Consider the following 17,667-nt stretch of genomic DNA (forward strand, 5'->3'; position numbering starts at 1 on the left):
GCCAACTGATCGGTGGAAGTTGAACCCAGGTCACCTGCACTTTTACTTGGATCTTTTCACCTTGACCAATTCTGTTTGTGTGAGTGAATGTGGAACTGCTGAATCGGTTAGAGCTGATTCGGTTTGCAGTGTTTCTTATTTCTCGCAGGGCGACGGCCCTCCAAAGATTCATAAACTGTTTGGCGGAGTTTTCAAGAGTCTTCAGTGTTTTTCCTAGAAGTTTTTTGTCAGGCCTGGTGGTGCATACTGCAAAAACAGACAAGATGCATGGGGTGGTTGATGTGTAGATGGTGCATTTGTTTTAAAAACGTGTGATATTACATATTGATATAATTTGCTGGTATTGAAATAACAAAATTGATCTTTTTTACAGTTCTAACTCTTAGTCCAGTAGCTCAATGCTAACACATAATGGCAATTCCCTTTGACACGCTAATGGAAATTAGCATAATTATTGCTGTAATATTATCTTAGGGATCCATTTTACTTCTCATGCTTAACATAAAGGAACATGTGTGTTCATACATCCAGACATGTATTTCCATATTTCCTCTGCTCTGTGGAAACAAACTAATATCTGTTGATTTGAAATTGCAAACTTGATCTTTTCAACCATCTTCAGCTGCGTCTCAGACAGATTTGTGATGTTCATGCTAACTTTACTCGAGCTCCGACAAATGCAAATGATTGATTTCAGAATTAATGAATATTTAGCGTTATTTTTCCACACAAGATAAAAAAATCCTTTGGGGCCTGATGAGGGTTCCCCTCCCGTGTAGATGCAACACTGGTCTTTGGAAGCTCAGGACAAGCAGCATTGTGAACTAGCTGATAACAGTCAAGCAGTTCGTATGTTTTTATTAGATCTGATCAGATTAGTCAGTTTTAGTGAGTGTAGTCTTGTTGAGAGGGTTGGTTGCATCTGACAGAATAATGTTAGTCACTGGCTGCACAAAGATCCAGTATATTGAATTGAACTCTTAAAATTCATGCATTAAACCTTTAATTTGTAAGAGGAAGAATGTGTTATTAATCCTTTAAGCTTTTGTCCAAACGCACATAACTGTACAAAAGCATGGCCTAAATTAAATAGTTTAAAATGAGAAACTGTGATTTTAGTTACATTCTGATCAGAGAAAATGTAAATAAGATAATAAATCTGACCAGCCACTCAATGCAGACTTTTGTCACTTTACAGTTTTTGATTGGCGATGTTCTTAGTGACTCATTTTGCTGTTAATTAAATGCAACTTTGAATTTATCATGTCATGCTGGACTGAGAGCAGAGCAGATGGTGCAGCGACTCGCCTTTGGAGGTACAAAGTGGTCTTCCGAGACAGGACGGGCTGGGGCTGGCTGGTTAGCGTGCTAACTTCACTAGATATCTCTGCAATGAAATAAAGAAACCTTAAAAATAATTTTAAATAAATCAAATCAAATGCTTTGACAAATGTTCAGATGTTACATGAAATTTTGTTGTGAAGAAATATATTAGTTTATTATATATTTTGTTGTGGTGGGATGTAGCGCTTGTCACAATTGGTTAAACAGAAAATTAAATAATAAAAAGTTATTTCTAGAGCTGCAGCAATTAGTTGATCAATTGCTTAGTTGTCGACTATTAAATTAATCACCAACTATTTATAATTTCTTTATTGTTTATTCACGTGTTTTGAAAAAAAATATTTGATTTTCAGCTTCTCAGATGTGATTATTTTCTGGTTTCTTTCAGTAAAGTGAATATCTTTGGGTTGGGGACGTAACTTTCGGCTTTGGGAAACACTGATCATCATAGCTGCAGTCTAACGATTTTCTGTCTCTTTTTCATATCATTTTAAAGGTAAACAATTTTCTCTGCTGTTGAAGATGTCGCTTTGGGCTGTGGGAACGTATGACTTCGCGATGTAACATAAATAGTGAAGATCATAAGCTTCTGCCTGACTGTTTTTCACGCTCTAACATTTGTATATCAGCTGATGCATTTTATTAAGCCTCAGGATAGGAAAATACTATTTATAGAGCATTTAATTTTTCTGTCTCTGCTTACTGAAGGTTTTCAGGAAAAAATAAAAGGGGACATGTGATCCTGTAGATCATCCAGACTGGGTTTGAACCGCAGTCATGTCACATTTACATGTCACAGGCTTTAGAGCAGAACTGGACACGATTACGTAACGTTTAACACGCATGCAAGATTTTAAAAAGTCAAGTTCAACTGACCAGATAATATCATTTTTCAAGTTGCTTTCATCTCATTCACATGTAACATCTGTGTCATCATCCAGGCCCTGGAACAAAATCACCGTCCGTGTATAAAATACGACTTAAATTGTGAAGATAAATCTCAACAAACAATGGTGATCAGTGATTGGTTGTTACGTATACAGTCACAGCTCATTAGTGTTGCTAATTTGGCGGCACTGGTCAGGACATCCTGCAGCTCCTGTTTCTAAATGATATTCCACTTGGGGAGGTGGGTCAGAAATCTGCTTGCCTGAAGCCAATTTTTGCTCAGTCCTTTACAACGAATTTCATTTATTAGTGGTTATAAAATCACAACAAATATCAACGTTATTTGTCATGTTTAATAGAGATGCAGCGATTCCAATATTTTGATATCTGATTTTTTTAATGGTCTGATCTGCCGAATCCAATCATGGCCGATTCCGATTTTCAGTCTTTCTATTAATTATAATTGACAGCATTCACAAATATTTCTGCAACTTTTCCTGTAAAATGAAATTGGATGTTCATAATAACACTATTATGAACTATGACTATTAAATAACTTAAATATTTTCTCCAAAAGTGCTCCAAGCCAGTCTGTATTACTTTATTATAATATTATAATATTAATATAATATCATATTAATATTATACACTAGAGAGAAGACAATCTTGCGAGTTTTTGTGAGATCTCACAGGATTTTGCAGGATGCGATTTCACGTGATCTCGTGTGGAAGCAGATGTAAACAAACCAGACACTGATGTTGTGCAGCCGATCGCTGCAGTAAAACTTTGCTGTAAGAAAAACAGATGCAGAGTCTGGATGAGAAAATGTTGTTTGTCCATCGGTCAGAACAGTAGGTGAGATTTTAACTGTCAGTCTGCTGTTGGCTAACATTAGCTTGAAGAGCTAGAAAGTTTACGGCTGTTTGGCGTTTACGGTTGGTGACGTTACGGTCAGAGCATGTGTGCGAATATGACCGGCACAGAATCGGATATGTGATGCTGACTGTCTGTTCACCTCTCAGGGACGGACACGCAGAAAAACTCTGGCTGGTGAATCGTTGCATCCCTGATGTTTAATCTAGAGGTGCAACATCTATAAAATGCCTCTAAATAGTTTCTCATAGTCCAAGTTTATATCTTTAAATGTCCAAAACCTGAAGATATTCAATTTAATATGTAAATTAATTAAGAAAAGCAGGAAACTTTCATAGTTAATAGGCTGAAAGCAGCATTTTTTTTTTCTTTTCAAAGTAGTTTAATAGGTCAGTTCTTGCTGGGTTGGGCAAGCGAGTTGCTAGATTTGCTATCTTGCCCCGGGCAAGCGGGCAATAGAACTAAATAAGTCCAGATACAAATCTCCTGCCTCTTTTTAACTGGCCCACATACGACTCACTGGAACTCTGCCTTTCAATGAGAATCCAGCCTGGTGGCAACCATTAAGAATAACTGTACAGAAACAGTCGTCTCACAGATCTTCTTGTTAACTTATGAAGGTCTTATAGCTTCATCAGTAATAAGATGAGACCTTAACCACTTTAAAGCTCCTCAAGTAGCTTTGGCCTAGAAGATAATTGGCAGATTTCTTGATAATGGAAATAGTTGTTTGCTTTGGTTCAACGGGGCTCAAGGAAACACGCCACGTGCTTTATTGGGTAACACTGAATGAACACATAACTTTGTTTGTTTACAAGAAAACGCCACAGGGCATCTTTAAGTATTGATAGACATGAAGAGACACACTTATAAAAGAGGACATGTTAAAGACAAAAAAGGTGTTGTTCTGTTATCTCATGTCAGACTGAACTTCAGTGTCTCGGAGATCATGTCACAGACTGTTGGTTAAATCCTCAGCGTCACTGTAACAAAGCTTTCCTCCTGCGATGAAACATGTGGGATGGTTTCTTCCTCCTTGACTAAAAGCTAATTGAGCTGCTTTCTGTCTAATTATGTGTTTATTATCATTTTGTGGAGAATCAGTGTTTCAGTGCCTTCCTGCCTCACTGACAGCCCGTACTGTTCTCATGCTGTTTGTCTTGATTCACATTTCCACTAATGCACAGAACGGACATCAGGGATCTCGTTTTCTCTGTTATCAATCAGCTTATTGGTAATTCTGTGGCTGATGTTATCATCTGTTTCCCGGACACAAACAAAACATCTTGTTTGCATTGTATCCAGGACAATAATCCATTTTTTTTTTTACTCGGGCTTGTCTGAGTAGCAGCTGCCTGGTCGTATTTGAATAGCAAATCCTGACGCGTGGCATCGACTTTCTCCCCGTCAGCCGGCGCAGTCTGCGGCTGTATTCACAACAACTCTGTTATCAGTAAATACATCAGCTCTGCTCTGACGCATAGTTTGATCCTGGAGCATCACTGAGGCCAATCACACACCAGAAACTATAAAGCACGTTCACGTTGAATCTTTGAGAAGTGTCCTGCCTCTGGATGAGATCTGATGGACACACAGTGAGATGTTTACAGACAGCAACTTTAAAAACTTTTAGACTTCCAGTTTATTTTTCACTTTATTTTTTTTAAATTGGTACAAAAACAATACAACAGTGATTTTACAGATACAACAATGACTGAGACAAAATACACAAGGACAGACAAAAACAAAAAAGAAACAAAACGTTAGTGAAAACATGTATAAATTAATAAACAAATCAAAAATAATGATGTGCAAAAGATATTGACACTGTCATTTTTTGAGGGGGTCTTCAATAGTGTGTGTGTATTGAATGATAAAAGGTAAAATATAAAAATAATAATGATAACAACAACACCTCTAGTTTAATTTACGCACCGGGGGCGTCACTATCCTCCAAATCCACGATTCAAATGGACTTTTCTGATTCAATTTGATTTTTCAATGGAATCTTTTATCACTGACAGTACTTTTAGACTATCGAGTCTTGATTTGTAAAAATGCACAGGATGCCGCAAGTAGGCAGGAGTGGAGAGAAAAAAACACTGTCATTTTTGTGTCAAATTCAAACTTAAGTTTTGAAATAAACTTACAAAAGTTTTAGAAACAAAATCAAATGTATTTCAAAAGTTGTTGAAGGGACAGTTCACCCCAAAATCCAAAATACACATTTTTACTACTGTAGTTAATCCACAGACCTTGTTCTGTCATGTAAGAAATACTTTCTTACTGCAGCAAAATCTACCAAAACTACTTTAGAATCTACTGAAGCTACTTTATTTTCTACTAGAAACAAAGTAGTTCCTGCATGAAACTGCTCATAACAAAGTTTGTGTATTTTGGTGTTTTGAGCATCACAGGCTGAGTGCAGCATATTGGAGAGACGGCAGACATGTCCACGACCAGCGTCTCCAAAACTTCTCCAAACCTTTTTGATTTTGCGGTGAACTGTCCCTTTAAAGTGAAAGTGAATACCGGCTAATAATTTATTTTTAGTTGCAGTTTCAGTTATACAGCTCACTGTGAACAATTATTGAAGTACAGATGTTTTTGGGTTTTTAACATTAAAAGATTTGGTTTAGGAGAAGAAGTAAACCGTCTCAATGAAAGGTTATAGATCAGCAAAACTTGTTTTAGTTGTTTGACATAAAACTTAAAAATTTAATGAAGACAGCTTGTTTTCTCAACTTTCTTTTTAAGAGTGAAATACTGTGAGAATCGTGACTTTGCCTTTGATTTTGATTGTTGAAATTAAAAGCTCATTTTGATTGGCTTTCAATGTAATATTGAAATTGTGACGCTCCTGTCACTTTCTGAAACCTGTCTTAACTGTGACTGTCTGCTCAGATCCAGATGAAAGAAGCTCTGAGTTGATAAAAATGTTGATATGCTCATCCAGGTCATTAATGCGTGTGCTCTCAGCTATCAGCCTTTACAAGAAGCACATGGCTCTTTGAAGCCTGAGAAGCAAAAACCACATCCAGTCTCACTCCAGATCGCTGAATCGCAGCCCACATCTCAGATCTGGTCAGTGACTCTGAGTGAGCCGAGCTCATTGACGGCTGTTTTCCCCAGTCAGAGAAACAAGTGGCCGATCGGAGCGTAGGTGCTGAATTGATGAATCGCTGAAGTCATTTATCGAGGCCAAACATTTGCTAATGTGAGGATTTGCTGCTTTTGTGTCACTGTAAACTGAATATATTTGGGTTTTGAACTGTAGGCTGGAAAAAACAAGATATTTACAGATGTCAGGGAAATTGTGATTAGCTGTTTTCACTATTTTCTCACATTTTAAAGATTGATTGAGAAGAGAAAAATAGAATGTTGAGATTTCAAGTACAAAAACTGATAGAATTTCTAAGTGGTTAGAATTTATTATTTTGTAGTTGCTTTTTATAAATTAATTCAGATTTTCTTACTTTATTGCGTCCCCGCGACATCTGAAACCAATTTTTTCGCTTGCTGCTTCGCAAGCAAATAGGTCGCCATAGGTATAGGCATAGGTATGCCAATTCTTACTTTTTTTTAATTTCGTAGTGATTATCAAATAACTGCTTCAACAATCCATGTCAGTGTTGGTAATCCCCTTTGGTCAAAGAGGAATTGCACTGAAGCTTGCAGTGTACGGCTGCACGTTTTTTTTTTTTAAACAGCGCTGTGGTAATCAGTTTTGCAATTACCTGACTTGCCTCAGAGTTCATGTTTTGTACAAGTGCTGGCGAGGACTCAGAGGAGGGGTTGCCAGCACTCCAGCCACGTTTTTCGTGAACTTGGTGTGCTTTGGCCTGACCTGCTGAGTGCCTGATCGACTGAGACGAAACAGTTCATTCCTTAGCTTTATTGTCACTTGCCCAATCGGGGGGGTTGAGTTGCCCAATGCAGACTAAAACTTGAAGTTGAGGCCTGTTTGCACCCTTAAATGACAGTGATAGGCTGCACTGTATTTTTAATATTTTTGAACCTGTATGTATCGAATGCAAGCTTTCTCATGCGTGGCTGAATTTTGCTGAATGATATTGCAGCTTTAATTCTTGGATTGTTTTGAAGTTCAACTTCCAACAATGAGCACGTCTGACCAATCAAACTGCATGAAGTTGAAAACCTCGCATCCAAAACATCCAACATGGCGAGCTGCTTGTTTTACACGTTTCATTGAACTTTTTATATGATAACAAGGGAGGAAAAACTGCAGAGATTTCAAAGACAGCGTGTGAAGACGAATAGACAGTGAGCTTCAGGGTGTCAGGTCACCTTCACTCTTTTTTTCCCACGGTGTGCTTTATTTTTAGAAGCTTAATAATTATTTTTGCAAAATCGTGTCACGCTTGATGTGAACAAACGTACGCTATTCCACGCCATTTATTTGTGTTCTTGTTGGCGTGTGTCTACAAAATGTCAGAAGATGGTAAAAGATGTCACCCAAGTCCCTCCTGATGTCTCCAAATGTTTTGATTTGTCAGACCAACAACCCCAAACCCAAAGATATTCAGTTCACAGTATCAGAAAACAAGAGAAAATCAGCAAATCAGCACATTTGAGATGCTGAAACCTGAAAATATTCAACATTTCTGCTTAATGAATGACGCAACTAATTACTGGGTTATGAAAAATGTTCAGGCACCTAATGATGTCTTTTTATTTCACAAGGTGAGGATCTACTTGCAGGGACTTGTAACTTGCATGTGATTTTAGTGTGATAGAGGAGTGAGCATCGTGTTGGCTCTTGTTCTCGTTGCTGCGGTGTGGTGAAGGAGGCTGCATCACTGTGGAGTGTATCACCGGCTGTACGAGCTTTTGAAAGCAGCTGAAGTGCTAACGCAGAGAGGACAGGAACTTCCTCTGATTTCTCTTTGTGCTTTGTTCTGATTGCTCGAGTGACGTTCGCTCTTTGTGTTCAGTTTCTCAAGAATCTGTGTACGGCTGCACCCAAACACACGAACATGCTGCTATACTTGTGAGGACGTTTTGTTGATTGCCTGGAGGCACACCGCGACTTTAAATTAAGTCTTTGCCCTAAAGCTGATATTTAACCTTGTGGGGACCTCATTGTCCCCAGATTGTTGCTGAGTCCTCCTAATGTGTGTGAGTGTGTGAACAGGTTGTTGTCCCCAAGTAACTAAGTACTCAAGTACTGTACTGAAGTACAAGTCTGAGGTACTTTACTTGAGTATTTCCATTTTATGCTGTTTTATTCTTCTACTCCTGTATAATCCATAGGAAAATATGTGAGGGAAATGTACAGTGAGCAGGTTGTTATTGTGAAATAAATCTTAATGATGCAGAATCATCCTGAAGGGGTTTATTTCACAATGTATGTATGTATGTATATATATGGCACACATTTATGTGACACGAAATATTAATATATATTATATATATTACTATTAATTTGAACACTTTATACAGTGTCGCTCAGAGACCTTGTATTAAGTTACACTTATTTGGTGTTTCATTTCGGTGCTTTTTAAAATGGTTAATAGCTAAAGAGCATGGCTACTAGCACTAGCTGCTTGCCACTTCTAAACTATGGTGGCTCTACATTGTCTGACAGACCGGCTGGTGAAAAAGGCACACTCCCATCATAACTTTAGCCAACATTAGGCTTATATAAAGGTATTACAGTACACCACGGACACAGATACAAATATAGATGCTCCTCTTTCTATTTAACTGATACTTTATTGACATGATGTATTGAGGTCAGCACATGAGGTCAGCATCTCTACGAGGGACGCATCTAACAAATGATTTCCATCATCAGTGAATCTGTTGCTTATTTTCTCAATTAATTGTTGGTCTATAAAATGCCAGAAAATGTTGATAAACAGCGATTAGTGTTTCACGAAGCCCAAGACAATGTCCGCAAATGTCTTGTTTTGCCCACAACCCAAAGACTTTCAGTTCACTGTCACAGAGAAGTAAAGAAACCAGAAAATATTCCCATTTAATGAGCTTGTGTCGGGCGATTTTTATTATTCTCTTAAAAAGTTACCCAACCCAATTATTCAATTATCAAAGTAGGTGATTTTATCAATTAATAACACGAATGCCAACCAAGTGACAGAACAAAAGCCACACAGAGGATTTTGTGATCTTTCCACGGTTGTGTTGTTGGTCAGCAAGCTTCACCTCCTGGACTAAAGACCAGCTTGTTGTCCATCAGTTTAACTGTGGTGTTGTGGAGTTGCAGCTCGAACCACCAGACATCTTTTCAGAGAGCTGTGTTTTTGTCACCAAAGCAAACATCCTCCTTGGACTTGAGTTTTAAACCCAAACTGTTTGTTTTACAGGAGGCGGCGGGAACAGAAAAGGAAAAAGCAAGAAATGGAAGCAGCTGCTGCAGTTCCCCCACATAAGTTTGTGTGAAGAGCTGCGACAGACCACAGGTAAGATAACGTCAGCCGTCTTTTTCCCGGTCCTGCAGGAGAGGGCTCGCTTACAGTCTGTTATGTGTTGAGTGAGTCTGAGGCCTTTGAAACACCCACAGCTAAGTAAATCTTATGGCCATCACCAGACCTCCATATCATCAAGATCTTCATGTTAAGGTCCGCAGGAGGAAAAAAGCAGGTCCCTCTGAAATCCTGTGACAGTCCTTTTTTGGCTGTGAGTTGCAAAATGGCCCTCTGGAAATGGCATGCCGGCTGTTTTGTGGTTGGAAGAGATAGATTCCTCCACAGCTTTTTTATTTATCCGTAGTAAATCAGTAAAAAGAAAAGAATCTCAGTATTTTCATAAGAAACTCCCCTTCCTCAGTTGTCAGTGACAGCACTGGCCTTTACCGTCCCTGTTATATAGCAGTTCAACTCATCCTAAAGAGCTGCTGGACCTCGTCTCCTAAGTTTTGGTCTCCTCTGAGTTAGCTGCTAACTTCTGCTAGCTGCATTTCATCAAAATGCTACACCCCCGTTTTGCTCAGACGTCGATTCGGCTCTGTTATTACCTCATAAAAGCGGAACAGCACTGCTCTGCCGCTGCATATTTGTTTTACAGTGAGCAGCGAGACAGAATAACAGCGCAACATTCCTGCCTTGAACAGGCTGTATAAAAGAGGCTGAAGAGTCTGCAGTCATGCTAAGAGATATTTCAGTCTGACTAACACACTGCGTAGTGTGTGTAAATAACTGTTGGCTGTCACATACCACAGATTAACATTTTTTCTTTGGCTAAATTAAAAGCAGAGGTGGAAGAAACTAATTACAAATACTCTATTACTGTAATTAAGTCGTTTTTTCGGGGTACTTGTACTTTGATGAGTAGATTTCCAAGTCGTTGCTTTTACTCATACGTAAGTATGCATTACAAGACGTAATCTATTTTTAAAATCATAGTTGAGTGTTGAGTACAATTTGAATCGATATACAAACCTTTCGTCTGCATTTTAGTAGCCAATCAGGTGATCTGATCACAAACGGACCGATGAAAACAAGGACATACAAAGGTAAAACAAAAGAAATGCTGCAGCAGCACAGCTTTGCGGTGAGGGTGTTTAATGATTAATGATTAATCAATTAATTGCCGTCAAGAATTTAATCAATTTATTTAATATGTAATTAATAGTCATGGCAGTAATTTGCGCCTCATCTGAACTAGTTTTGTCTGACGGATAACTAATACTGTGAGTACTTTTTGGGATGAATACTTTGTACTGTTGAGTATATTTCTAACACCAGTACTTTTACTTGTAATTGAGTAATATTTTAGCAGCGTAACAGTACTTGTGCTTGAGTACAGATGTTCAGTTCTCTTTCCACCACCGAGTAAAAGCAAAAATTCACTGGAACACAGGTGTTTTGCGCTCCGTGCTCTTCAGCGTATATGTTGAATAGATTTAATATACAAGAACAATATTGTTACTGTCTTCACTTTTCCCCTCGAATGTGACCAGATCATCAGTAAAGTGTCGTCCCACTTTTTGAAGAGACCAGCGTGGAATTCACTAATGTAAACTGAGCTGTGCAGTGTTATCGGAATGACATGTGAATTATATTTTAAGGTGGATTTTCCCTTTAAGTGGCAGCAGCTGACTCATCTTCTTATCTGTAGGAGGAGTGTATAGTTTACTACACAGGACGACTCTGTGTGGCTCTTATTTAAAGAGCAAATCAGCAGTGAAGGTCGTGATTTGATCTGTGGGATGTTGGTACGGCGGGGCCTGAGGCTCAAAACACTTCAGAAAACAAAACACGTACACAACACACCGTGTACTTAAGCACTCAAGGCAGATTAGTTGGCTATTTTTGGATATACTGAAACATGATCGAATCGTAATGTAATATTGCAGTATTTATAGATGTATAATCTTTCACTTAGTTTATATGATCAATGTTGATTTTTCATTTCCTCTGTGTAGCAGTGGTGGTCTAATAATACTCTACAAAAATAGACATCCATTCATCCATATGCTACACATCCATGCTCTCAGCATTGACTTAGGGGCCAGATTACAGAAATCTACTAACCTGCAGATCTTATCTTAACTGTTTGATAACTATGGCAATTAGGGTTAGGGCCTGATTTAGCAAAAAAAGAGACAGATAACTGCTCACGCTCACATTCACACCAACGGGCAATTTAGAGTTATCAATTAACCTATTATGCTACATGTCTTTGGACTGCGGGAGGGAGCCGGAGAACCCGGAGAGAACCCACATGGACACGAGGAGAACATGCAAACTCTGCACAGAAAGGCCCTGCCCCAGCCACAAACTCCCCAGCCCGCCCCGGACCCTCTTGTTGTGAGGCGACAGTGCTAACCACTGTGCTGCGCTAACGTACTAAACGCTACGCAGAAAAATTGATTCAGGAATCATGAAAAAAAGAATCACAGTACTTAGGAGGATCATTTTTTCCTCCCACCCTGACAGGTAGTCGTGGGAGCAGTGTAGCCAGTAGGCCAAGCCAGACACGACCGCAGGAAATGACAAAGAAGTTACGATGTATTTAATGGCTGCACAAAAAAACAGTGCTGCCTCCGCTTTTTGCATTAAAGCTTCCTCCAGAGTTGCCATGCAAACTTTTGACTCCTCTTCTTTGTCTTTCACCTCACCCTCCCCTTCCGAACGCTCTTTTTTTTTTCCTCGTCTTGTCCCCACACTTTCACTCCACCGCCCTCTCCTGACTGTATGTCTGAATTCTTCTGTATCATAAACTCTGAGCTCTCAAAATGAAACTAACCATACTGCTGGTTGAAACAGCAAAAACACCGGTCTGCTTCCTCTTTCTGCACTGGCCACAGTTTCCTCTGTGGTACCACTTGAGCAAGATCAGTGTTTTGTTTTTTTTTAATCCAGCCTGCATGCATTCAGTTATCATGCGCTTGACTTTACTAAACTGGATGAATGATCCGCTTGGTATGAGCAGAGTCAAGTCAGGACAGATTTTGCAGCTCGCCTTTGAAGGTAGCGTGTAAGTGTCCGTTTTTATCTGATCAGCAGTTTGTAACATGATGAAGCAGCTGAGGGTCCTGAGAATATCTTTGAGTCAGACGGAGAGAAAAAGAAAAAGTGAAAAGTAAAAGTTTGACCCACGCTTGAAGCAGTGGACACTGTTACAAATCCTACAGACTCTTAACATTTATCATCCACCTCGATTAATCAGTGATAAAAGAAGCTCATTATGAGTAAATACTGCACCTGAAATCAAAACTACAACCAACCGCCTTTAAAAATGACAAAATAAATCATCAGATTAATTGACGAACTTGGCAACACAAGTGCAGGTTTTGGTTTGGGGTTTCCTGAGTCCAGATTTGTTTTTTACTGGATAAAAATGACATTTATCACAGGTTTTATTCAGCTATTTCTGCTGTCTTGAAGGTCTTATGTGTTGATTTTGAAATTGAGTACACCCACAATGTACCTCAAGTTGTCTTTCGTCTTTGCTCTGTGTTGTTTTCTTTGTGCAGCCACAGTGTTGTAGACTACAACATATGCCTGTGATAATGTCAAGCACTGATAACGCTGCAGTGTGGGTTGCACCACTTCTGATTAGCCTCACCACAGCCAGGCAGTGAATAAGACGCTTCAGAGCAGCGGAGGCAGAGAAACAAGCATGATGAAATGATTGTGGAGATGTTTGTGGACGACCCCCCAACCCCCAAACAGGTGCCAATCGGTTTGGGACTTTCCAAGAGCGACGTCCAACCGGAGTCAATGAGATGCGGAGTTTAGAGCTGCATGAATGATGTGAGCGTCAAGACGTCCTTGGAGGGGGTTTGAATTTGGGCTGCATTCAGCTTTTTTGCACATGGTAGGGCTGCCTCCAACTAAAGATTTTACTAGTTGACTAGTCGTCGCACATTTATAATTAGAGCTGCAATGTTTAATTGAATACTAATTGATTATTAAATGAATTGCCAACTATTTTGGTAAGCGATTAATCACTTTGAGTAATTTTTTATGAAAAAAAATTAAAACTCTCAGATTTTGGCTTCTGAAGTGTGAATAAACTGAACAGTGAACTGAATATTTTTGAGTTGTGAGTAACATGACATTTGAGGATATCATCTGAGGCTTTTGGAAACACGAAGTGGCATTTTTCACCTTTTTCTGATATTTTAAAACAAACAAATATTAATCGATTTGCAGGGAAAATTATCAACTATAAAAAATAATCGAAGGCTGCAGCCCTATTTATGATATTATTATCTTTTGGGTGGAGGAACTCAAAGACACAACAAGGTTATAAATGTATTCTGGAGGCAGTCTGTGAGTTTCAGCATCCCCTCAGTGTCTACACATATTTCCAATAAGTAGGCACGACATGAAAAATAACATGTTTGTTCATAATTAATTAAATGAATGAGTATTTTAGGGACACAAAGTGTCTTCATCGTTCCCTGAGTCAGAGTCAGATTTCGGTCAGAGCAGAGAAAAAAAAAAATAGGTGTTTGATTGAGAAAATTAATATTTGATTGTGAAAGTAAAAGCAGCACTAGTGTGGTTGGCTCGTGAATTCTTGGCTGGGACGCTGCATGATAGAGGTCACGTAACGTTGCTTTAGATCAAACTGAAGGAGCAAATGATTCAACAACTGCTGTGTAGTAATAATGACTTACACTCTGAGTGATTCATTGATTATGAATGGATTATCAAATTAAACGCCAGCTATTTTGATAATCGATTTATCTGTCATTTTTTTAAGTTCAATTTTCAGGTTCTTAAATGTGAACATTTTCTGTTTTCTTTTCTCCTTTCTGACAGTAACCAGAATATCTTTGGGTTGTTAGCAAAACAAGACATTTGAGGACGAAGTCTTGGGCTTTAAGAAACACTCATCAACATTTTTCACCATTTTGTCAAATTTTTTAGATCAAACAACAAATTAATTAAACGAGAAAATAATGGACAGATTAACCGACAGTGAAAATAATCGTTGTATGTCCGTTACAAATATTAAAAATGATTCATTTGCTCAGAGAGACAGTGTCTCCTCATAGGACTGGGACGATAGCTACATCAGTGCGGTCATGTGATGCCTACTGCAGGCATCACATTTTATTTTGATTGGTCAATCTCATGTTGAGATCAGCACATGGATCTATTAATAAATCTCTGGATCTGCGCTGTCACATACAAGTCAGGAACACGGCCTCTGATTGGTCAACAGACTCAACCCAAGGCATTTTGGGATTGCCGCTGGGTGACTAACAACATGCTAACAATAACAACAGCAGCAGCTGTTTTCAACACAGCAAAATGGAAACCACAGATGAGACTTTTCTTGGTCTTGAGCTGCAGCACACATTGTAACCTGAATTTTACATTTACTGCCAGACTGACAGCTCACTGCAGAGTTTGTTTCTATTCCACGATGAGCAGCACTCAATCTGCTGCACGCTGCACAAACCCACGCACGACTCCGAGCGTAACTATTAAGGCCGTCGCGATGAGCTACCGTCCCGCAGGAGTGTGTTGATTTGTGACCACAGTAAGAAAAAATCCATACCGTTACAGCCCAGAATTCTCACTCAGAAAAATTAGTAAAATTTAAAAATAATCGAATTTCATTTTTAGCCATTTTTCCGCTCAGTGCGAAGTCAATAACAAGAACGGTTGTCGAGAAACTCAAAGGACAGGCAGGCAGACACTGTTTCTGTTTGCTTCGCTGCGGGAAGATTCACAGTTATCCAAAATCTCTTACTTTGCTCAGAGCGCTGAGAGCAGCCCTGGTGATGACCCTGAGAACTGCACACAACAGCTCTTTTGTTTCTCATTTTTGGTTACAGTCAGATGTTTATTATCTAGCGGATGTGTCAACCGTAGGTTTGTGTGTGAGCGATGAGCCATGTTTATATCCCCAGGTCTTCTGGTTCCCCCTGAGGAAATAAATATCCACATAAACGGTTCACAAAGGCTCAGTAAGTTCCTATCTCAATGCTCCACTGTAGTTTTTTTAATCAAACAAACAGGAGGAAATAATACATTTGTTGGGGACTATTTTCAGTGGTGGATTAATCCACATGTGGTGCTCTAATGGATTTCTTATATTTTTGGACAACAATGGAGGTCTATGATGCAGAGAAAGAGGATGTATCACTGATCCACACACAGTATTTGCTCATAGATACATTCGCTGTTGCTTTTGGTCTTTTCTTTGATTTTTTACAACAAGAAAAATGTAGAATATTGCCACATCATATCCTTTTGTTAAACTTTCAGGCGTGTGAAGCAGTGTGTCCTGTCAGTCGGTGATGCTAACGTTAGCTCATGCAGCTAACTGCAACATTGTTCTGGCTCTTCAGTCAGATATGAAGTTACACTGTTCGAGTTGACTCACTAGCAGTTTGTCATTATAATAAATAAATATAATTCAACTGATTAATGTTATGATTCAAATATAGCTATTAATAACCAACTATTAAATTAATTGCCAACTATTTTGATAATCGATTAATTGTTTTGAGTCACTTTTTAACAAAAAATGTCAAAATTTAGTCCTCTGTGACAGGGCACCTGGGTATCTTTGTGTTGTGGACAAAAAAAATGACATTTAAGGACGTTGTCTTGGACTTTAGGAAACATTGATTAACATTTTTCACCATTTTCTCACACGTTATGGATAAAATAACAAATCTTCTAATCGAGAGAATAATCAACAGATTAATCGATTATGAAAATTGTTAGTAGCAGGCCTAGATTCAACAAGATTATAAAAATGCAACGTCTGCTAACACTTTCAAAATAAAGACGGCTGAGAAACAGTTTACACGAAGGTCAGAGTTTAGTTTAGGCATCAAAACTACTTGGTTAAGTTCAGGAAAAGATGGTGGTTTGGGTTTAAACAGCCACAGGTGTCTGAGCAGTGGAGCAAAGGAGCACCTGCAGATTTGAGGGGAGCAAACGTTCCCAATTTCTGAACGGAAAACTTTGCTATTTTTCAACTTTCAACTTTCTCATATCTTTCAGCGCCCTGTTTGTGTGTGTGTGTGTGTGTGTGTATTCTGTTATGAACCAATCAAGTGGTTTGACCTCCGTTGAAGGTTAACTGTGGCAACATGTGATGTCAGTGTGATGTGAAATAGTACCACTCTCCTGATGTTTACACCAGTGTTCCCATCTGCTGGAGGTCTGTTTGTGTATGGAGGCACTGTCGCTGTTCGTGCTATACGTCCATACATGGCACCAGGCCGCCAAGAGTAAACACACAGGACACATTGTTAGGAAGACATCCATTAAAGAAGAAGAAGCCGCGAGGCCCAGCTGATCGCGACCTGCGATAAACCTTATACTGCCTCGAGGTCCGGTGCGCCGACAGGCGGCCTGGTTAGGATAAAAAACTAGGAGGTCTGTCTGTCTGCGACACGGTCTGTGCAGTTTCTGTTTGTTTGGGCTTTAATTAGTCCCTGAAAATAAGTAGAGGACATAAAGCAGGGACGAGAAATCCCCCTTTACACTGCAGGAACAAAGGAACTTTTTCTCCTGTTTTTTTTTCTGTGCCTGGAGAGGTGGAGGAGGTAGAAAGCACACATGCATTTATTTATTTTGTTACTTCACTCATCTGTCTGGACGCACATCTTTGGTCCAGACTGAAAATATCTGAACAGCTATTGGCTGTCGGTCTGTATTGGTATCAGTATGTATGATAAGTACTAATTTAATTTCTTAATTGAGGTTTAATGTAAATATATATTTTGCTCTATTAATGGGGAAGGGGTGCAATTATTAAAAATGTTTCAGTGTCCTGATCTCATTTTTATAAATAAGACTTCAGTACCATGTGTTTAAAACAGCATGATTATATTAAAGTATAATAGTGTAATTATAATGTTGAAAGTACTTGAGCTGTAAAAGTACCTCAGTTCAGTTCAGTCTTTATATTCCTGCCTAAAATTTGGCTTGTAGCATAAATCCAGACCGTGTTCAGGTTATTGATTTTAAAAAAAGGAAGAAATTACTTTGTTTATTTTGTGCACCTGTAACTTTTTTCTTTTCTTTTTATCGTGATATCAAAAGAGATAAGACATACAGATTTCAAATAAAACTCAAGATCTCCATCAACCTCAT

The 17,667-nt window shown here is 38.8% G+C and overlaps 1 protein-coding gene across 1 annotated transcript in view; it reads left to right on the forward strand.

Annotated features, from left to right (window-relative positions):
- grk6 (G protein-coupled receptor kinase 6) overlaps nucleotides 1-17,667 on the forward strand; it is a 68,335-nt gene that overhangs the window by 6,908 nt on the left and 43,760 nt on the right. The window contains exon 2 of the mRNA XM_084730054.1: nucleotides 9,454-9,549. Coding sequence (XP_084586180.1) covers nucleotides 9,454-9,549 — 96 coding nt within the window. The remainder of the gene's footprint in view (nucleotides 1-9,453; nucleotides 9,550-17,667) is intronic.

This window comes from Lutjanus erythropterus, chromosome 11, assembly GCF_056507025.1.
Source record: "Lutjanus erythropterus isolate fLutEry1 chromosome 11, fLutEry1.hap2, whole genome shotgun sequence".
Lineage (NCBI taxonomy): Eukaryota > Metazoa > Chordata > Actinopteri > Lutjaniformes > Lutjanidae > Lutjanus > Lutjanus erythropterus.